The sequence below is a fragment of the Chrysochloris asiatica genome, unplaced genomic scaffold (genome assembly GCF_000296735.1).
Source record: "Chrysochloris asiatica unplaced genomic scaffold, ChrAsi1.0 scaffold00067, whole genome shotgun sequence".
In the NCBI taxonomy this organism is placed as follows: domain Eukaryota; kingdom Metazoa; phylum Chordata; class Mammalia; order Afrosoricida; family Chrysochloridae; genus Chrysochloris; species Chrysochloris asiatica.
The window spans coordinates 6176124-6200405 of NW_006408585.1; the positions used below are offsets into that span (position 1 = coordinate 6176124).

Consider the following 24282-nt stretch of genomic DNA (forward strand, 5'->3'; position numbering starts at 1 on the left):
CAACTTAGACATTGGCTACCTAAAATGAGGGGGCAATAAAGGTACAAAGTGACTGGCTTACAAGGTTTCAAGAGGGAGTTTAGTTTAAGAGTATGGGGCAGGGGGAAGAGTCCCCACTGAATAGTATTCATCTTGTCTAGATGGGTCTGGTAAAAAGAGATGAAGATAAGATTCTTATGATTCAATAGTGAATAATCGTTATCATGACAAACTGGGACTGTTACAATTGTAAAGGTAGAAGTTTTGTAACAGAAACAGGGAAGTGGTTAATCTTACAGTCCAGAAACAGAGGACCATCAAGGGAGACCGAATGAGGGACCTTACCCAGAGAAGCAGTGATGCCAGATATGGAGGTGGAGATGGGGTCATGGAGAGAGGGAGTGGCTGAGTACTCTAGATTCATGGGAAGAGAGGGACTAAGAGATTGTGGCCAGTAGGCAGACTTGCAGAATGTGCCTTTTGGAGGTATAAATTATTATATATGCCTGAGTGTTGTTTTTTTTGGTTTTTTTTTTTTAAAAAAAGCTAAAGTGAAGAGAGAGAAATAGTGTTAACTGATGGTACATGGATTATAAACATTGTAATGAAACAAGGTGTATGATTTGTTGAATGTAAAACTGATGCTCTGCCCTGTAAACTTTCATTCTCGATCCACAATAAAAACTTAAAAAAAAAAAACAAAAAAAAAACCAATTCTGTCCTCTGTGACAATACAGAGTTAGTCTAGCTAACAGTTTGCTCCTACAAAGATTTACAGACTTAGAAACCTTATACAGGGTCGCTGTGAATCAGAACTGACTCGATGGCACTCAACAATAGCAACTTAAAACTTAAGATTTGACCTCAAAGAAACAATTTTATATGGTTCGTAATGATAAAAAGAACCAGGAAAGCTTATAGGATGATTTGTAGTTGTCCCTAGTCGAGTTCCAATGAACTACACTTATGGCCATCTGTTTAGCAATTTTGTTCATATGCACTGGACTAACAACCACAAGGATTTCTGACATGGCACTGTAGGATCAGCATTGGACTGTAAATCATAAAGTCAGCAGTTCAAACCCACCAACTGCTCCTCAGAAACTCTATACAGGGGTCACTATGAGTGGGAACCAACTCGGTGCATTTAACAATGACAAGAGCCACCAGCCGCGTGGGAGAAAAATGAGTCTTTCCTTTTCTGCAAATAACTGTGGCATAGTGTTCGTGTTCAGCCTTTCAAATATTTGAAGCTAATGATCAACCTACCACTTACCATTTCTCTTTTTCTTGATTAAGGTACTAAAATATTAAAAAGTGCTTGGAAATAATCCATACAAATCCTAGTCAGTTCTATCCAGTTCAGCAAAGGTTTCTCAAGTCCCCGGTGTTGCACTAGGTGTTGGGAGTAGTAAAAGACATGAGCTGTTACCCTTGTCCTAGGGGAACTTACATTATCGCAGGGGAGAGAAGGATACACAGAGATAACTTCAACCTAATAACACCAAGTGCTAAAACAGAGCCATGCCAACCAAAGAGGATGCATCAAAAAGTTCAGAGAAAAATGAAATGCAAAGATAATGGAATTTTCCCTCATACAGGATTACAGCACAAGAAAGGGACCAAGTGAAAACACAAAAGAATGTAACGGTGGGCACCGTGCCAGTGTCACAAATTTGGGCCCAAATCCTGGATTGAAATTCTACCTAAAGTGCTACACAATGGCTCAACCTAATTTAAGCAGACTGTATGGTTCTCACTACTCCAATGGACAGGATAATGAGGAATTGGAAATACCAAAATATACACTCATGTTCCAATACACTACCAGTGCACAACTATGCAGTACATATTTGCTAGAATAAATTATTCTGAAGCATATTTTAAAGTCAAGGATCCCATGTACGAAGACTCGTAGAGTCAGAAAGAGATTCGTTGTCCTGACTTTAGGTGTGTGGTGTGAAAAACTTTATTTCTAGTATGTGGTGTGTTAGAAGGAAATTATTTGGTATTGTATCCGTGAAACCATTCCTGTCATTTAATAACATCTTTTTTTTTCCCCCTAGGAAAATTCAAAGAATTAAAACACAAGAGATTAAGAATTCCAAAACAATGGCAAACACCATTCTTTGAGGGAGTGTTAATTTTTTCCTTGACCAACAAACCCAATAGAGAAGCTGGAATTTGGTTAATAGTATTTAACATGTAATACCTCAGATCTCTTGAGTATCAGAGTTAAACTTAATCAAAACTGTCATCTTTAAATTATTTTGAACTCTCACACAGTAGGTTAAAATTTCCTCCCACCAATCTTACATAAGATCCAAGGTACATGTCAACCTTCTCTGTATTTATTTTCTTTTAACCTAACAACACTGACTTAACTCTCCAGCCAACGAAAAAAGAAAATGAAGACATCATTTAGCACTATTTAACTCTCTACAGCATATATAAACATGATTCTTCAATTTTTAGAATTAAATTGAGTATTTAGTAAGTTGTTGTTGTTGTTAAGTGCCACCAAATCGGTTCCAACTCACAGTGACCCTGCAGAGGGTTTCCCAGGAGCAGCTGGGGAGTTTGAACTGCTGACCTTGTGGGTCACAGCCCAGTGCTGATCCTATAATGCCATTCCAGGAGTAAGTAAGTCTCCATAATTAACACAGTTTTTATTTTTACATGGTTCTCAATATTAGGAAAAGTTCTAGGACCAGTTTTTAATGGGAACAATATAAAATGAGAAGGCTTCTCATTTATCTTAGATTTGCTTATTTTTAAAATCACGTGATCATTACTCACTTTTTGGTTATATGAGGATACTAGTTGTCCATGCCTGACTGCTCACAGTCAAAGCAACCCCACTCCTTCTAAATTAGTATTTGTCATTGGGGGCAGATGGAACAAAAATAAAGGGAATTATGATTATTATTTTTTTAAAGCCTATCAAGTTTTTCCACCCACCACTATCAAAACCATAGAAAGTCTATGCTTCAGAAGGGTGTTGAGAACCTACTAACAAGGCTGAATGAAGAACTACTGGAATCAGGGGTTTAGCTGGATCTTAATTTAGAAGCTATTGTGACAAAGGCTTTTAAAAAAGATTCAAAGACGAGTAAGCAGGCCCACACAACAGGGCTTCTTGTGTTTATAGTGGTTCAAGTTCCCAGCTTAGATGGGTAGTAAGATAAGAAGCCAAAAAGTAGAAATCATTTCCAACACATCTATGATTCAGCTTACCTCCGATATTCTGAATTATGATGGTGCCTGCCACCCCCACCTACAAAAATAACAAATGAATTCAGAAAATGAAAGAGGAAATAATATAAAAGGATCATTATTTTATTAAAACCCAAGAACTCCTATTAAAAAAAACAGACCCAGAAGTCAGGATTGAGGAGAAATTGGAAAGAATAAAATTTTCCAGCTATAATACATAAATTAATAATCAACACATTAAAAAAGCCTTTCTTTAATAGTTCCACTGTTGCTATAAGGAACATTTTTGAAAGTTTTCTTGGCAGTCATTTTTAAACACTTAAAAGTGTTAAATGGGTAAATTATCAAAGTCCTCCCAAAATGAAACCATTTATTTAGTCTCATTCTCTCTTTGTTGGTTTGACCACACTTCTTTTCTAAGTGTACTGAGATAGTTTGGGGTGTGTTGTTCCAATGCTGTATATTATATAAAAGGAAACTATAAGACCTCCCGAGTATATCAGTTTGGCATAAACCAAGTCTTTAAGCATCCCTATCCCAGGAGTCCTGGTGTGGCAGTATAGGATAAGCACTGAACTACTAACTGCAGAGTTGGCAGTTCAAACCCCCCAGCTGCTCCTTGGAAACCCTATACAGGGTTGCAGTGAGTTGGAATACACTCTACACTTAACAACAACATCATCATCTCAGGGATTAGGAGGAGCCACAGTGGCACAGGGGGTTAAGCATTAGGCTAACTGAAAGATTGAGGGTTCGAATCTACCATCTGCTCCATGGAAGAAAGATGAGGCAGTCTGCTTCCATAAAGATGTGTACTATAGTGCCAGAAACTGGAGAGAAGTTCTAGCTGTCCATCAGCGTCACCATGAGCTGGAATCGACTGGGCGGCAATGAGGTTTGGGAATGGTCCCAAACTTTTTTCAAGGGACTTATAAAACCCAAAGCAGAAAACTTCAGAGCCCAAGCATTCTTGGATCCAGATAAAATGCTTCAAACTCAATAATGTGAAGTAGGTTGAGTATAAGAAAATAGGAGGTAGTGAGGACTATTGGAGAACTCGCCCTTCAAAATGGGGTAGGGGCTGCTCATCTCTGATCAGTGGCTGTCATAATGTGGAGCCAATGCTGCCAGATCTTTGAATTTTTCAAGGAAAATGAAAAACGGAATTCTTCCAAAATTTCATAACCAGTTAAAAATGAAAACGATTTAGCCAAAGAAAATAAGTCTGAGGACTGAGTTCAGCCTGCAGGCTTGTCAGCTTGTGATCTTTGATTAATGAGACTCCTAGGGAAGTCAAGCTCGCACTTGGCCATTCTTGTCATTAGAAGTACTTAGAGGAAATGGTTAAGCATGCAGCTTCCACTTGAGCTTTTCAGTCACTCAAATACTTGAGGATCTAAGCCCTCTCCAGCCCCTATACTTGGCACTGACTTGCTCTGAAGGTCCATTCAAGTAGATGAAAACTGAATGGGAACAGATCGTCCTTCGGGTCCATCTCTACTAAGAATTTGCCCTGTATCAGAGCACCTGCAATCTTGGGAACAATCTAAGCTATTTGGATCTAGATGCCTTGGGGTCTGCAATTCTTGGTCACGAGTCTTTGGATATGTGGTGAATAACATTAACATATTCCAGGAAGAACTCAGCGTGTAAACCCTCTGAAAAATTACCTCCACTATGCCATGGTTACTTACAGGGGAAAAACAACAACAACAAAAAACTGTTTACAGGTAGTCCTCAGATTAAGAAATTCAATTTACTAATATCTAATTTACAGACAACTGGGATTTGCCCTTTAATGTTATGTAAATTTGCCCTTACTTTGAAATGACTGAACCCACTTGCAGTTCAACATATTCTTCATTGTAATCATCATCATTTGCTACACACACAACTTTTTAATCATTGAAAAGGTTTCAAGGCTTTTCTTGCATTAAAGTAAGGCTCAATAAGAACAGTATGTTCCAACTTACCCACAACTTTAAGTTGGACACACTTAGCAGTAGATTTCCTCTGTAACACAGGGACAGCTTGTACTATCTTTCATATGCAATTGTTGTTATTAAATGCTGTGGAGTTGGTTTCCACTCACAGTGATCCTGTATAGGGTTTCCAAGGCACGGCTGGTGAGTTTGAACCACTGACCTTGCGGTTGAAACCTACTTTGTGGTCCAGTGCATTATCCTACAGCACCATACCAGGACTCCATTTATTACTGATAGTAGAGATTTGTGTGTGACGCTGTGGATTAATGCACCAGACTGCAAAGCTGTTTGAACTGCAAGGTTGGCAGTTCAAGCTCACCAGCTGCTCCTTGAAAACCTTATACAGGGTCGCTATGGGTCAGAATCGACTCCACGGCACTTAACAACATTCATATGCAATAGGTTATCTACTATCAGTAATAAATGAAATTTAGATTTCTTTTCTATTAATATATTGCAAAAAGGAATAATAATAACTTAGTGATAATTATCTTTCTAGTATTTGATTGAAATGAAGCATTTAAAATCTATAATCATGATAATGATTGATTGATTCATCTATGGACCTATCAATGTCTTCACTGCCTAGCATAGTGCATGACACATGGCATTTACTCAAATATTTGTTAGGTGAGTAAATAATTTATGTCCTTGTTAAAAAAAAAAAAATCCACAAAAACTTTAGAATACTTCAAAATTATTTCTTGATTCTCAGAACAATGCTATCTATATCATATGCATAGCCACACAACACTAGGAAAAAATAAATCTTCTCAACCCAATTTTGGAAGTGTTTTGATTCAAAACAAAAACAGCAAACTCCTAATTCAGAGTTTGCTCTGTCTAGTGTACTTCCTACTAAGAACTGGGTTGTTGTTGTTGTTGTTATGTGCCGTTGAGTTGGTTCCGACCCATAGCAATCCTGTACAGGGTTTCCGAGGCTGTAAATCTTTACGGGAGCAGAACGCCTCATCTTTCTCCCACGGAGCTGCGAACCTTAAGGTCAGCAGAGCAAAACTACCAGCCGCTCTGCAGGAGAAAGAACTGGGTACATCCATTAAAATGAGAATGCAACTACTCTACAGTTTCCAGAAATTGAGACTTTCAACAATTCAGTCTCTTCTTTTAGGCTTTGTTGTAGTACAAAGAATGCAGTTGAAATAACAAGTGAAGACAGTGATAATAATAATACTTGTTGTCAAGTGTCTTTGAATTGGTTCCAACTCACAGCAAACCTGTATAGGGTTTCTGAGGAGCAGCTGGTGGGTTTGAACTGCCAACCTTGCGATTAATAACTACAGCGCCAAAGACTCATGGTTATAGTTCATATTACAGTAACTGCATAATTTTTTTTATATATATATATCAGTATGTTTTGCTTCTTCCTTGGTCAAATTTGTTGTTGTTGTTGTTAAGTACCGTAGAGTCAGTTCTGACTCATAGTGACCCTGCATAGGGTTTCCGAGGCTACGAATCTTTATGGGAGCAGAAAGTCTTGTCTTTCTCCCGCAGAACAGCTGGTAGTTTCGGACTGCCGACCTTGAGGTTAGCAGCCTAATTCATAACCACTGTGCTACCAGATAAATTAGATGCAGGAAATTGATTACTGATTTGACCAAATATCCTGGTCTTTAAGAAACCAAAACTGTTACCAGCAGTAATTAACAAAATCTTTATCCTCAGATAACATATTCTTTGCTTTGTTCAGATTTCAGGTTACTAAGATCCAAATCATGATCTAAAATAGAAATATTCCCTTTTGTACTTTAAAAATAATATTTATTTGAATGTAAATACAGACTTTTTTTCCCTCATTACCTAGCTATATCTTTTTCCTCCCAAATTAAATTGTTAGGAGTTAGTTTGTTGTTGTTGTTAAGTGCTGTTGAGTCGATTCCGGCCCATAGCGACCCTGTATAAGATTTCCGAGAAGCAGCTGGTGAGCTTGAACCACCGATCTTGCAGTTCAAATGGCTTTGCAGTCTAGCGCATTAATCCACAGCACCATACCAGGACTCTTTTTAACTGTCTATAAATGCAATATCCTTTTAGATTAAAAACAAAACGCAAACAACAGATTTACAAAGAAAAAGAATAAGCCTTGTTTGGAACCAAACTGAACATGGATTTTAAAAGTCCATAACATTTCTTCAGAGATAATTATGCTTTTACCTAACTCTTGGTTGAGTCTGTTGTGATACAGTGAATTTGCTTGATACGCCTCTTATATCCATAGACTCCACATTATTTTCAAGTGCTGTGGAATTGTTTCCAACTTATAGCAACCCAGTACAGGGTTTCTGAGACTTTTTTATACATATATAAAATTTTTTGTGGAAGCAGAAAACCGCTTCTTTTTCTCATGGGGTAGCTGGTGGGTTCAAACTGCTGACCTTGTGGTCCAAAGTCCAGTACTTATCCTATGAAGCCACAGCACTTCCCAAAGTTTTCATTGTTGTTGTTCTTAAGTGCCATTGAGTCATTTCTGACTCATAGTGACCCTGCATAGGGTTTCCAAAAGAGTGGCTGGTGAGTTTGATCCTCAAGCCTTGACGTTCCAACCGACCCTGTGGTCCAGTGCTTATTCTACAGTGCCACACCAGGACGTGTAACTCCCATCGAATGATTGAGTGGGACGATAAAAATCAGGTAAATGGAATTCTAATGTGGGGATTGGCTGGTTTTTTCAAGGTTGATAATAAGCCATCTCAGAAACAAGAATGAAAATTTCATGACCATGCAAAAAGAAGCATCATGAGTGGGGTGCATCTTCAGAACCCTGAGACACCAGTACATAGATACAGTGGCGGCAGCAATGACAGCAGCAGAACTGAAACTATGAACCCACGAGCAGAGTGGTGAGTTTCCTAACACACAAAGCAAGTGAAACTGAGTGCCTTCAGACAGGAGGCAGGCTTGCAGAGTAGAGTGCCCTTGGGGCACATATCAACAGTGCACTGAAGGACTTTTGTGAAACTTGCCCAAGTGAGGCAGATGCCAAGGAACTACATGACTGACTAGCTGAGAATGAGAGGTATGTCTGTGGTATGCCTGAGAAGAGGAATGCCTTACCAGAGAATTGCTATCTCCGGAGTTGTTTCTGATCCTGAATTGTACCCTATTAAATTCTCTAATAAACCCCATAATCATGAGTTCTCTGTGAGTTCTCTGTGGTCACTACAAGGTATCTCAAAGCCAGCAGAGAAGTAGAGTGCCCTGTGCGGGCTGGGTGGTATCAGAATACAGGAAAGAACAGTAGAGGGTGGAGGCATGTCTGACCTCCTAGGAATCCACTTTGGACTGATGTGAACTGTTCCTTTCTTCCCCTAGTGAAGCCAGAGAAGGTCAGACACTATCTCCACACCATTTTTACATAAGCGCATAACAAATATGCCCACAGCAAATAGGAGCCCTGGTATGGCGCTGTAGGATAAGCACTGGATTGCTAACCACAAGGTCAGTGGTTCTAACCCTATTCAGGGCCATTATGAGTCAGAACTGACTCTGTGGCCCTTAACAACAACAATAACACAGCAAATAAGAGTTTAATAAATATTGCTGTTATTTCTCTTATTCTGAGTAGGGAAAAGAACAGATTTAGAGCCTTGAGACCTAGAATCTGGTACTGACTTTATATAACTGAGGACATGAAGGCAAGAAGGAATTTAAGTGTGGAATTAAATTTATTAGTGTCTTTTAATCATTTAATTATTCTGTCATTGTTTTCAGTTTACCTTCCTTTTATTTACATTTATTTGTCTATATGCTGTATCTTTTTACTTGAAACAAGGGAGAAAAAAATGCCTATTTGAGTTTTGGACACAGTGAAGAGGGGGAAAAAAAATTTACCTTTCCAAGTAATCCAAATGCAAAGAGTCCAAGATCTTCGTAAGATGTCACAGCTGTTAAGAGAAATTGATAACTTCACTTCTATGTAAAACTGAGTGCCAAGTATTAAAGGAAAAATTATTCCACTTACTACAAATGTACTCATCATTCTTATGACCCAGGCCAACAAGGACTAGTCACAGCATGAGAAAAGAAAATCATCCCTAATACTCTCCAATAAAGGCAATAATAAGAAAGATTTTACTTAACTGGGTATTTTATAAAAACACCTTTGATAACTTTCTCCATCAAATCTTTTAACTCTGAATGCAAATGATAACACAGAATGACAACCTTTCTTAGACGTTTTGTAGAACACAGTCTTTCATTCTATGTGGTAGGTCTTTTACAGTGATTCTATTTGAGGTAGTTTGCTAACGTAGCTTGTCCCACACATTTGTCAGTTTTTTGTGCTATAGTGGCTTACATGTTGCTGTACACTAGAAGCTATGCTAATAGCTTCAAATATCAGCAGGGTCACCAATGATGAACAGGTTTCAGTGGAGTTTCCAGAATAAAAACAGACTAAGATGAAGGAACAGATGATCCACTTCTGAGGAATTAGACCCTGAAAACCTCATGAATAGCAGGGAATCACTGATATGGTGCTGGAAGATGAGTCCCTCAGGTTAGAAGGCATTCAAAATAAAACGGAGAAGAGGTACCTCCTCAAGGGAGAGCTGACATTAATGATGTGGAAGGAGAACAACTTTGGGACCTTCATTTGCTGCTGGGGCAAGATTCAAAATGACAAGCAGCAGCTGTAAATATTCATTGATAATTGGAAAGTGGAATGTACAAAAAGTACATTGTTATGTGCTGTCACGTTGATTCCAACTCATAGTAACCTGTATAGACTTTCTGAGGAGCAACTGGTGGCATTGAACTGCCGACCTAGTGTTAGCAGTCAAGTGTTTATTGTACAGTGCCACACCAGGATTCTCAGTATGAATCTAGGAAAATTGGAAGTTGTCAAAAATGAAATGGAACACAAAGAAAAATATCCTCAGCATTAGTGAGCTGAAATGGACTGGCATTGGTTATTTTGAATCAGACAATCATATGGTTTACTATGCCTGGAGTGACAAATTGAAAAGAAATGGAGTTGCATTCATCATGGAAAAGAACAGCTGGAGATCTATCTTGAAATATAATGCTGTCTGTGATAGAGTAATATCAATATGCCTACAAGGAAGACCAATTAATAGAACCAGTATTCAAATAGATGCACCAACCACCAAAGCCTATGATGAAGAAATTGAAGAATTCTATCAACTTTTTCACTCTGAAGTCGATCAAACATGCAATCAGGATGCACTGATGACTACTGGTAACTGGAATGTGAAAGTTGGAACCAATCAGTAGTTGGAAAAAGAAGAAGAAGATTGACATGGCTCCTTCAATGGGCTCAAACCTAACAGTTGTGAGGATAGAAGAGGACTAAGCAGTGTTTCGTTCTGTTGTATCTGGGGTCACTATGAGTTGGAACCAACCCAACAGCACCTAACAACAACAACAAAAATAATGTATCTTATATCCTGAAAGATTTTAACTCCTAAATTACAAATACTATTTTCCATTTTATTAATCAAAAGTTCCTGTTAAAGTAATCAGTGTCAACACACAGAATTAAAGTAATGTTACTCACGGGGTACCAACCATCTATCTACCCATCTGACATCTCTTTGTATCTATTTTTAAATTAATCTGTGAGGGCTAATCAGGGATAAATTTGTCATTTTTCTTAGTCATTTGAATTACTTAAACTAGTACAAAATACTTCTATTGTTAATTTTGCAAAATCCCAGTAGTTTGGGTCCTTAGGTTAGGAACAATTGTCTTATGACGATCACTCTTAAATTTAAAGCAGAAGTGGCCACTTTCTAGGGAAACTTGAAGGCTTGTGTTCTATGAGGATAGAGGCTTCGAAGTGGTTCTAATTCTAAGGCTGCCTAAAAACCACAAGATTGCACTGATTTAGATAAAAACAATTGCTCACGAACACCTCCACCCTTCACTAAACAGTACTTGCTTACCACACTGTCCAAATGTAAGTTTTCATTGGCAATGGTTTCTAAAAACTAGACATATAAATAGTTAAAGCTAGATAAAGTTGTATCATAATTTCAGAGAGGTTTATTTTTCCAAGCTATACAGGATGATGATATCACAATAGAAACAACACTTTTACCCATAACTATAGGGCATATATGGGGATCTGGTAGCGTAGTGGTTACGAATCGGGCTGTGAACCGCAAGGTCAGCAGTTCGAAACTACCAGCTGTTCCATGGGAGAAAGAGGAGGCTTTCTGCTCCCGTAAAGATTTACAGCCTCAGAAATCCTGTACAGCGTCACAATGAGTCGGAACCAACTCCATGGCACATCACAACAACAACAAATAGCGCATATACTTTTGTTTCACCATAAAAGAGCATTTGATTTTATTTCAACTCACATATTTAAGAAATCGAATCACAAAAGAGATGAAAATTAAGTGGCTCATAAAAAAGTCCAAATTGAACCTGTAATCTATTCAGCTTCATGTTATAACCAGCAATGCCACTGGTTTAAAAAAAATGTAGTAAACAATGTTTGTACAACAACATAGTTTGAAAAGTGTTTACCCTTATAGTGCATACAATAATAATCTTCTTCTTCTTGCTAAATGCCATCAAGTCGGTTCTGACTCATTGTTGTTGTTGTTAAGGGCCGTCGAGTCGGTTCCAACCCATAGTGACCCTGAACAGGGTTTCCGAGGCTGTAAATCTTTACAGGAGCAGAAAGCCTCATCTTTCTCCTACAGAGCAGCTGGTAGTTTTGAGCTGCTGACCTTGCGGTTCACAGCCCAATTCGTAACCACTACACTACCAGAGCTCATTAGCTACCATACATAGGGTTTCTGAGAAGCAACTAATGGGTTTGAACCCTCAGCCATGTGGTTAGCAGTGTAAAGCTTATCCTACAGCATCACAATAGGACTCCTAATAATATCTTTGGTGTTGTATGCCTTCAAGTTGGTTCCAATGTATAATGACCCTGTATAGGGTTTCCAAGAATGTAGATATATATATATATATTTTAACATAAAGTTAAAGAGCAGTTACAACATTAAGAACTGAATTTTTTTTCCTTCTTGTGAAAAGCCTAAGTTTTTCCTTTTTTATAAGTAAATTTTGTTGTGAATATTTAGTGAGGGTTTACAGAATAGATTCGTTTTCCATTCAACAATTCATATATTTTGTTTCATCTCATTGACTGCAATCCCTATAATGTTGTAACAATAACATTAAGTGCCATCAAGTCAGTTTCAACTCATAGCGACCCTATATAGGGTTTCCAAAAAGTGGCTGGTGAACATGAATCACTGACCTTGCAGTTCAAACCAACTTTACAGTCCAGCACATTAACCAGCAGCACCAAACTAGGACTCCCACCCCCACAATAAAACAGCTAAATTCTTCTACTTTTAAATACATGAATGTAAAGTAACTGCCATATCAGAAATTAATCATTTTAATATATAAATCTTTACTAATTTGTTTTAATATTCCTTAAGTATCATTAAGTGATAATGTTATAAGACTCCTGGCATGGTGCTGTAAGATAAGCACTGTAAATACGCAGTTCAAATCCACTAGACACTCCTCAGAAACTCTATACAGGTTGTTATGAGTTGGCACTGATTTGATGGCACTTATGAACAATAACAATGTCATATAAATGTATAGCACCACTCGTCTGTCAGTTTGTCGTACTGTGGTGACTTGTGTGTTGCTGTGATTCCGGAAGCTATGCCACCGGTATTTTAAATACCAGCAGGGTCACCCATGGTGGACAGGTTTCAGCTGAGCTTACAGACTAAGACAAACTAGGAAGAAGGAGAGACTAGGAAGGAGAGTACTTCTGAATATTTAGTCACTGAAAACCTTATGAATAGGAGTGGAACACTGTCAGACAGCACCAGAATACTGAATACTGAAACATGATGAAGACCACCAGTACCAGAAGATAAACCCTTCAGGTTGGAAGGCACGCAAAATATGCCTGGGGAAGAGCTGCTGCTTCAAAGTAGACTTGAGCATGGAGTAAAGTTTCCAGGACTTCCATTTGCTGATGGGACAGAACTCAAAATGAGGAGAAACAGCTGTAAACATCCATTAGTAATTGGAACATGGACTGTATGAAATATAAAACTAGGAATATTGGAAGTTGTCAATAATGAAATAGAATGCATAAACATCGATATCCTAGGCAGTAGGTGAGCTGAAATGGACTGGTATTGACCATTTTGAAACTGACAATCACATGGTTTACTATGCCAGGAGTGACAAACTGAAGAAGAATAACACTGCATTCATTATCAAAAAGAACATTTAAAAATCTATCCTGAAGTACAATGCTGTCTGTCGAGATCACATGATACAATTTTTTTTTCTTAAATATTTATTGTGAATTATGTGATAGTTTACATGGGAGAACATTAGTTTTACATTCATTCTATCATATATCATCTCATTGCCATGGTTACAATCCCTTCCATGCATCATCAACCAACCAAAGGGTATACAGTCGCTCTCCCTCTCTGGATCTAAAGTCCCCAGCTGCTCCATCGCTCCACATCATCGTCTCTGCCTTCATCTCAGGGATCACTGATTCTCTGGGTAGGGTCCTGCTCTCCACTCTTCTCCCTTCATGGTCCCAGGGACCTCAGCTTCTAGACTGGATAGTTAATCACTCCCCTCCTTGCTGTAAAATGTCTACCTTTACATTTTCAACCCTCACAATCAGTCCTGATAACAATTATTCACTATTGTATGACAAGAGATCCATCTGCATTTCATTTCATCAGCCCCGCCTAGACAGATTAGATACTACTCACTGGAGATTCTACCTTCCTCCAGGCCCTCTGGATCTAGGTTCCCTCTTGAAAGCTTGTAAGCCAGGCACTTCTTAGCTTCCTGCCCCCCCATTTTGGGTAGTCAATGTCCAAGTTGTCCATCCCTGTCTATTCTGTGTGTGGAGAAGGTGGGAATGATCCTTGCTGTAAGGATCTGTTCCCTCTTTTGAGCAACTGCTTCCATAGGTGTAGGTCAAGTTCATCAAATTGTATCAGAATACTTTTTTTTTTTTTTTGCCTCTTCTTTCTTCTTCTGGTTGAGCTCTGATCATCCAGTCATCGAAGCCAGGTCAAGGGGGTATTATGTGCAAGTGTGGGTGTTCTTATGCATATGCCCTGTCTTCTTATCAGCTGGATGCTTCACTCTCCGCTGTAGTCCTCTGTGGCTATGTCACTGACTCTGGGCCCAAGAGTCCCCAGGTCTTGCTACACTGCTGACCCACCAGGTCTCCACCTGGATTCACAGGAGTCTATTGAACATTGTAGGGTTTAGCTCACCGCTTCATTGCTGTTTTTCCCTCACTTCCCCTTATCGGTGATGAGCGTGGTCACCAGTCAGAGCATGTATTCCCATTGAGTCTTAGTCTTGGAAGGAAGGGGGTTTGCACTGAGAGGCCCGACCACTTTCCTTGATGTTTCCTGGGCAAGCAACTTGCTTGTTCTTGTAGTAATAGTCGGTCTGCCTATGTTGTTTTATATTTTTCATGTAGGTCTTTCTTTCAAGAAATATTTTCTGTTCTTCTAGCCGCTCCAAGCTGATCTGCTTGTCCTTTTAAGTGGCAATTTCCCATCTCTGGAGATCTGGATGTGGTTCAGGCTTCCACCTATAGTCTTATGTATTGCAGAGGCTCCGCAGGAAGCCTCCTTCACTGGGCACATTGTAGCCCCATTTTGGGTATTCCAATCAGTTATAGACAGAAGATGGACTTACAAACTTTCTATGGTGATGTTTCTGGCTATTCCTTTCTCTCCCCCTCCAGTGTCTATTTTATAATATAATGCAAGAAAAACCAAGATTCAAAAGACAGCCAAGCATCTTAACATTATTACCCCCTTTCCCCCATTCCAACCATGTCTCAATCTCTGTATCCCAGAGCCCTTTTGTTCCAAGGTTGTGCATACATCATTATTTATCTCTGTCCCACTTAGCCCATTCAGACCTGCCTAATTGTTCTCCCATCTGCTTTGTTCTTCCATTCCCCATTCCCTTCTTGTATATTGCCCCCCTCCCCAGCACCCAAAGTATCCTGTGTCTAATCCCTGCCCTGTGCTCCACCTTCCCCTCCCTCCCCTCCCCTACTCCCAACATTCCATCAATCAACAAAGAATCTCCTCAGCCCCCTTTAGGATGGGTTCTTTTTCTTAGTCTTTTACATTAGTGGTCCTATGCAGTATTTCTCTTTTTGTGACTAATTTCACTCAACATAATGCCATCAAGGTTCATCCATGTTATGCGTTGGCTTGCAGCTTCCTTGTTGTTCTTCAAGGTAGCATAGTATTCCATTGTGTGTCACATGATACAATTTTATAAGCACATGGACTCACAGGTGTATGTACATATGTCAAATACACTGAGAACATGACTTTGTTATATACTATGCTCAATATTATGCTAGATAAATAAAGCCTTCAGAAGGTCCATTATCTCTAGTATGAGACATGAGAGTAAAGAAACATCACTGCTCCTTTTCACTTTTCATTTTAAGCAACTGTCTTTTAAATGATGGTTAAATGTATCTATTCTTTTGAAAAACAAAAACAAAACCCTTTCCTTCTAAGAATTTAAAGCAAAAATGCTTTTATTTCAGCTTTATATATGTTGTTGTGTCCTTGAATATGAGACTATACCACATACTTGCTTCTAAAGTCATCTATTTTGTACTAGTTTCTTCAGTCAGTGAACAAATTATCAAGGCAGTAATTTAATGCAGTTGAGTCAATTCCGACTCATAGGACCCTATGTAACAGAGTTAAACTGCTCCATCAGGTTTGCAAGATTGTAAATCTTTTCAGCCGCAGACTGTTTGATCTTTCTCCCACACAGCAGCTGGAGGGTTCAAACGAAAAGCCGTCCTGTTGGCAGTCTAGCACTTAAACACCGTGACAGCAGAGCGCCTTCCTTATCAAGATAATACTTAACCAAAAACTTTGACTCTGGTTTGTTTTATTTTAAACAACAGAAAACAAGTAAAAACAAAAGGCAAATACACTTACCATAAACAAATATCATAACAGTGAAAGATTCTAAAAAGAAATATTTCAATTATCTAAATTTAAATACTCCAAACCAAACCCACTGCCATCAAGTTGATTCCAAGTCGTTGTTGTTGTTAGTAAATGCGCTTGAGTCAGTTCCAACTTACAGCACTCCTGTACATGGTGTCAGAGGAGCGGATGGTGAGTTTTGAACTGCTGACCTTGCAGTTCAAACCTTTTTTATGGTCCAGTGCTTATCCTACAGCTCCACACTCTTTATGACAAAGCGGAATTTTTCCACAGGGATTCCATGATTGTAACTCTTTATGGAAACAGACATTATCTTTTTTCTCAGAATGGCTGGTGTGTTTGAACTGCCAACCATGTGGCTAGCCATCCAGCACTTAATCCACTGCAGCACCAGAACCTCCTTAAATTTAAATACATTCAACATTTATTCTTAACTTTTAAAATGAAAATACAACCTCTATTGCTCCAGAAAATGTAGTTAATGTAACTTATTAAAGACAGTTTTGAATGAAAAACTCATTATCAGAGTCCATTCTGATTCACTCAGAGTGATCTAAAGAGGGCTTCAGAGACTGACTATTTATGAGAGCAGTTCTGAATAAAAGACAGTTAGAACCGCAATTGCTAACAACAGAAGCTGTTAAGCTCCATCCAGTCGGTTCTGACTCACAGTGACACAGGATAGGGTTTCCGAGGAGCAACTGGTGGGTTTGAATCACTGATCTTTTGGTGAGCAGTCCAGTGCTTATCCTGAAGTGCCAGATCAGGAGTCCTAAGGTGGTGGCAATGACAGCAACAGCCGCCAAATAGCAGTATACATCTTAGCAAAGTCAAACTCGCTGTCTGCGTCTGTTATTTTCTAGTTTTACACAAACAGCTCTAAATATGGCAGACTCCCAAAATGAGAGTGAAAAAGTTTAAACTTCTAAACGGAGACCGAGTACAGGGCCCAAATCCTGGCTCTTTCGTTTAAAGTCAGCATGCCTAGCTAGTCGCTCAGTTCTGTCACTGTCGTCATCCTACTTTTATGTTGCAAAAATTAGAAGCACCTTTCCAGTCTGAAACATCATATATATAAATAATGGCTTTGGGCTTAAGAATGAGGCTTTACTCAAATCAAATCAAATACATACAGTCGCCCAAATACTGTCCCCCTCCACATTCAGTCTGTAATGGTTTTCAGGCTCACCTTAACATGTAACTAAACAATCATGACTGAAATGCATTTAAAGTTCTTTTCTATCATCTGGGCCATTTCTTAAAATACTAGCAACAGTGTAAATTGGTACTGACTTTTTGAAATTCAGTTTGAACCATGAGCCTTTAAAACTTTGATCTTGGTAACCTGTATCTTAGGAAATAAGGCTGAAATCAGAGAAATCCCAGGCAAAGATCCTCATCGTTATACTATTTCCATTGAAAACAATGGAAGCAACCTTCCGTTGCTCAAAAATGGGAAAGCAGTTAAGTAAATTATGGTAAGTACACTTGATGGAAGAATATGTAGCTATTAAAAACTATGTTTATAATAAACACAACAAATTCCAATGTTATTTAATATAAAAATAGGATCCAAAGTTGGACAATATGATTTAAAACACATAAAAATGTAATAAATTAAACACAAATGATACCAATTATTATTTAGGCTTCTCTTTCTTTTCCTCCCTCCTTCATTTTTGGGGGGAGGAGACTTTTTTTCAAATATTCTATAGTGACTATAATGCATTTCTGGTGTGGTGCCACAGGATAAGCACTGGACTGCAAGGTCAATGGTGCAAACTCACCAGCCGCTCCTCAGAAACCCTATACAGGGTGGCTGTGAGTCAGACCTGACTCAATAGCACTTAACAACAACAACAACAACAGTGATTATAATGGGGTAATGAAACTTCAATTTTAAATATCATATTACTTAACAATTTCATTTCCTTCACCATGTATCTTGTAGGTTTTATTTAAGCTGCAATTTTTTTATTTTCTCTGGTGTCAAGTAATTGAAGTATTGCTTGGTCTAACAATATGGGATATATTCTGCCCTTTCATACAACTGCTTCAATTTCTTATTTATAAAGTGGGAGTTTTTTTCAGAGATACCAAAATAAGAAGGAGTGATGATAAGCCACATTAAAAGCATATTCTTACAGACCAAGAACAGTAATTGGGAGACTTATGAAATTAATTCATTCTTTTAGAAGAATTCATATAAGCAGTACCTGGAATAACCCTCCTTAACTAAGTCACTGAAAGCAATCATTAGCAATGTATTTTAGGAGAATATATTTTGATATTAAGGAAGTCAATGTTATGTTTTTAGGGGGCAGGATGGCTGTAAATCTTAATCAAGTAAATTGGAGAAAAATTCCTTCTTTAATGTACCATCAAGGCACACTTAGTGCTATTTTGGCTAGAGCAAGAGTTTGGCCTCCACAGGAATCATTTGGAAAGCTGCTTTCCATGAAGTGGTGGAATATTTCCAGTGCGTTACTCCAGTGTTCTGTCTGCTTTGCAGTTTTTCCTCAATGAAATAGGACAATTAATAAACTCTGGGTACACTACAAAGCCCAAGTTTCAGCAGCAGCAATATTATCTTTGGACCTGGCCTGAGGAACATAAGTTATTCAAAAACAGTTCAACTCTCAGAAAGCTGGCCACTTGGAATGTACTCTTATTATTTTTAAATGATTTTCCTTCGTTTTCCTCTCACTTTTTTTCACCCTACTAGTGCCTATGAAGGTCATTCTTTAATTCAAAGTTTATTATGCATTTTTATCACTTCTGTTCTTTCCTATGTATTCAGTTCACCAGCTATTAAGTGGCATAATTTTAAGGCACCTGATATCAAAGAAAACAGAGGAATAGTATCCTTTCAAATGGCAAAGGTTGCGATACTGTATGCATAGAGAAAGATCTCAATACAATACTTAGCTCTGGAGTGAACGAAATTTATAGAATCATATTCTATAAATGCTACCCAACTTTTTAGACCCAACCAGTACATAAAACATGAAAAACTTAAATATGATGACAAAGCAAATATTATCCACCATGGCAATACAAAAACCCAGAAGACAGGCTACATGACATGGAAGAGGAGACGGTAGGTGAAAAACTGAATTTGTTGTTGTTGCTGGGGGTCAGTGGATTGATTTTGACTGACAGCAATACCATGTGACAGGGTAGAATTTCCCCTAGAGTTTTCTTAGCTTTCTGGGGGCATATGACCAGGTCTTTCTTCCAAGGAACCACTGTGTGGGTCTGAATCACCAATCTTTTGGTTGGCACCTGAGTGCTTAATCATTGTACCACCAGGGCTCCATGAGAGAAAGAATTAGGGGTACTGATATCATCTAACATAATGGGGAGATAAAAGTTACTATCTAAAGTTGGTGGAACACAAACATAAATAGTTTGACAGGGTATTTGTACAAGGATATTTACTTTGGCTGTAAATATATCTATGAATATGGTAAAATATAGAGGGAGAAAAGTTATAAAAGCTTCTTAAATATAACCAAACACCTTGAGAGAACGAGTGGCTGGGTCTTAGGGCTCTGGATCAATAAATACTCTCGGGGGACACCAAGGCCATTGGCATAACATAGTCCACAAAACAATGATCGACATCCGACTTTAGTAGTAGCAACTGAGGTCTTAAAAAGCTCATGAGTGCATAGCCATCTAAGGTGCGATTGGTCTCTCCCTGTCCAGAAGAAAGCAAAGTAATGAAAATAAAAGGCACATGGGAAAAAGTAGTCAATAGACCACTACCACTATCAACTTCTCTAAAAGAAATCACATTAGAAGGTCCTGGATAGAGTCGGGAGTACAACAGGGAGGAAAACTCAGATTCATAAAATAGACCAAGCTTACTGGTCAGACAGAGACTGGTGGAACCCATAGACTATGACCCTTCATAACCCTTCTGGTCTGAAACTAAACCAGCCTCCTCAGGCTCAATTTCCAGCCAAACAATGGTGGTCGGTAGTGGTGATGTGTGGAGTTGATTCAGACTCATAGTGACCCTGTACAGGGTTTCCGAGGCTGTAAATCTTCATGGGAGCAGAAAGCCCCATCTTTCTCCTGAAGAACAGCTGGTAGTTTTGAACTGCTGACCTTGAGGCTAGCAGCCTGACTCCTAATCACTACACTACCAGAGATCCTTAGCCAAACAATAGACGTATTATAAGGGGTGCAATAACACTAGTGAGATTTACACACCTTAAAATAAGTAACCATCTGAGATCAAAAGGGCAGCATTTACTCCAGGACAAAGTTCAGAGGGGTTAGGAAAGAAGGATGAAGGAAACCAGGAAACACAGGGAGAAGGTGATGTTATACTGTATTGCATGCAATCAATGACATGAAACAAAACGTGTATGAACTGTTGAATGGAAAACTGATCTACTCAGTAAACCTTCACCCACTTCACAATAAAAAGTTAAAAAAACATGTATATATAAAGTTGGTGGAATACAAAATAAAGGCTTAAACATATTGTTTATAGTTATAAAATAATATTGACAAAACTACTGAATATGAAATAATGAAAATTAAAAGGGAGAAAAAGAGGAACCAGTTTATTATAGTAGGGACCACCTACTATAATGAACCATGTCAATAGATAATCTCTTAAATCAATACACAACCACATAAGAATAGTATTTAGATACAGGAAAACAGCCACCAAAAGGGAGGGAAAAACATTTTAAAGGTTATTAACTCTTGGATATTGAACTAAAAGTAAGAAAGGAACCAGTTAGGAAATGCTCCAAGTTCTTCTTGCATTTCTGTGTTCTTGTGTACACACGTGTGCACATTATTTGCAAGATGTTGTTGTTCTATGCCATTGAGTTGGTTCCTACTCACAACAAAACAAAACACTGCCCTGTCCTACGCCATACTTACAATTGCTGCCACTGTGCCAATCCATCTCACTGGGGGTCTTCCTCTTTTTCACTGACCTTCCACATTACCAAACATGATGTCCTTCTATAGAGAACTGGTCCTTCTTAACATGTCCAAAGTATGAGAGGCAAATCTTGCCATCCTCATTTCTAAGGCATATTCTTGCTGAACTTCTTCCAAAAATAGTTGCTGCTTCTTCTAGCAGTCCACAGTACTTTCAATGTTCTTCATCAACACTGCAATTCGAATACATGGATTATTCTTCAGTCTTGCTCATCCATTGTCCAATTTTCACATGCATATGATGTGACTGAAAATACCATGGCTTGGGTCAGGCACACTGTAGTCCTCAAATTGACATCTTTGCTCTTTAAGACTTTAAAGAGGCCTTTTGCAGCAGATTGGCCTAATGCACTACATCATTTGATTTCTTGACTGCTGCTTCCATGCGTGCTGATTGTGGATCCAACTTCAGTCTTTTCTCCATTCATCATGATATTAATTGATCCACTTGTAAAGATTTTTGTTTTCTTTACATTAAAGTGCAATCCATACTGAAGTCTGCAGTCTTTAATCTTCATCAATAAGTATTTTAAGTCTTCTTCCCCTCTAGAAAGGAAGGTTACTTAATCTGCATATCACAGGTTGTTAATGAGTCTTCCTCCAATTCTGAATGTCACATCCTTCTTCATATAATCAATCCAGTTTCTTGGATTATTGGTTCAGCATAGAGACTAAGTATGGTGAAAGGATACAACCATGACACATTTTTCCTGATTTTAAAACATTCAGTATCCCTTTGTTTTGTTCAAATTACTGCCTCTTAGTCTACGTACAAGTTCCTCATAAGCACAATTAAGTGTTCTGGAATTCTCATTCCTCACAGTGTTATCCAAAGTTTGTTCTGATCCACACAGTTGAATGCCTTTGTATAATCTATAAAGTACAAGTAAACATCCTTCTGGTATTCTTGCTTTCACTTAAGATCCATCTAGCATCAGCAATGATATCCCTCATTCCAATCCTCTTCTGAATTTGATTTGAAATTCTGGAAAATCCTTGCTGATGTACTGCTTCAAATGCTTTTTAATTATCTTTGGCAGAATTTTACTTGCACGTGACAGTAATGATATTGTTCAATGATTTCCACTTTCTGTTGGGTTATCTTTCTTTGGAATCGGCACAAGTATGGATTTCTTTCAATTGGTGGCCTAGTATGGTAGTTTAGGTTCTGTGGTAGTTTGACTGGGCCAGACAGTGGTTTGGCAGTTAATGTTTATTAATTCTCTATGATAAGATGTGCTATGAGCAGTCAATGAATCAAAAGAAGTAACCTGCTTCCAATATATTGGACACTTGGGCAAAGCTTTCTTTCTTTCTGCTGTGTCTGGATCCCACATCTGGCTTGTAATTTGACCTCCACTTCCTTGAGCTTGAGCCAGTGACCTGCTGTATTGTTTGCCAATCTTGGGAGTTATCAGCAGTCTGCCATCTTAACTGCTGAAATTGTATTCATTCACGTCTGCAGCCAGAAGCCTGCTATCTGATCTGCCAATCTTGGGTTCATTAGCTTCTGCAGTTACTTGAGTCAGGAGACTGCTTCAGCCTGACATGTAACACACAAATTTAGAACTTGTGCACCTCTACAACTGTGTGAGCCATTTCCTTGGTATAAACCTCTCTGTTGGCTTCACTGGTTTTCTCTAGAGAACCCAGACTAAGACAGCCAAGTTGCTGTCTTCCATATTTTGGCATAGATGAGTACACACCTCCCATGTTCACATCAGTTTGTTTAAACATTTCAATTTGTATTTCATTATGTCCTGGAGCCTTGCTTCTCACCAAGGCCTTCAGTGCAGCCTGGACTAGTTCCTTCAATACCAATGCTCTTGATTACATGCTGCCTCTTGAAATGGTTGAACATCAATCATTTCTTTTTGGTACAGTGTCTCTGTGTATTCCTTTCAACTTTTTTTGATTCTTCCTGTATCATTCAATATTTTGCCCAAAATATTCTTCAATATTGCAAGTGAAGGTTTGAATTTTTTTTCTTTCAGTTCTTTCAGCTTGAGAAATGTTGATCATGTTCTTCCTTTTTGGTTTTCTGAGCCAAGTGTTTGCACATTTCATTATAATACTTGACTTTGTTTTCTCGAGCTACCCTTTGAAATATTCCATTCAACTCTTCTACTTCATTATTTTGTCTAGTCTCTTTAGCTTCTCTATGTTCAAGAGCAAGTTTCAGAGTTCCTTCCAACACACATCTTGGATTTTCCTTTCTTCCTGGATGATGTAATTGATGTCCCACAATTCATTAGTGTATAGTGAATCAAATCTGTTCTTAAGAGGGTCTCTAAATTCAAAGGGAATATGTTGTTGTTATGTGCCATGGAGTCGGTTCCGACTCACAGCGACCCTGTAGAGGGTTTCCGAGGCTGTAAATCTTTATGGGAGCAGAGAGCCTCATCTTTCTCCCACAGAACAGCTGGTAGTTTCAAACTGCTAACCGTGAGATTAGCAACCCGGTTCATAAGCACTACACTACCAGAGCTCCTTAAAGGGAATATACTCAAGGTCAAATTTTGGCTCCTGTGGATTTGTATTAATTTTCTTTAGCTTCAGCCTGAACTTGCATATGAGCAACTGACGGTCTGTTCCATAGTCAGCTCCTGGCCTTGTTTTAGGGAATGCTATTGAGTTTCTCTGTCATCTCTTTCCACAGATGCAGCTGATTTGATCCCTGTATGTTCCATCTCCACCACTCATCTGTACATAGACTAAGAGGCAGTTGTTCAAATAAAACAAGAGAACACCGAATGATTTAAAATTAGGAAAGACGTATGCCAGGGTGGTATTCTTTCACCATATTTACTCAATCTGTATGCTGAGCAAATAATCTGAGAAGCTGGATTATATGAAGAAAAATGTAGCATCAGGATTGGAAGAAGACTCATTAACAACCTACGATATGCAGATGATACAACCTTGTTGCTGAAAGTGAAGAGAACTTAATATACTTACTGATGAAGATCAAAGACCACAGTCTTTGGTATTGGTTACACCTCTAAGTAAAAACAACAACAACAACAAAATTTCACTACTGGACCAATAAACAACAGCCATATAAATGGAGAAAAGATTAAAGCTGTCAAAAGACTTCATTTTGCTCAGATCAACCATCA

At 38.5% G+C, this 24282-nt stretch overlaps 1 protein-coding gene across 1 annotated transcript in view; it reads right to left on the bottom strand.

Moving 5' to 3' along the window:
- Positions 1–24282, bottom strand: part of SLC38A6 (solute carrier family 38, member 6) — an 88811-nt gene that overhangs the window by 46244 nt on the left and 18285 nt on the right. Inside the window, exons 4-5 of the mRNA XM_006864582.1 lie at positions 9030–9082; positions 3217–3256 (exon numbers count right to left, since the gene is read on the bottom strand). Coding sequence (XP_006864644.1) covers positions 3217–3256; positions 9030–9082 — 93 coding nt within the window. The remainder of the gene's footprint in view (positions 1–3216; positions 3257–9029; positions 9083–24282) is intronic.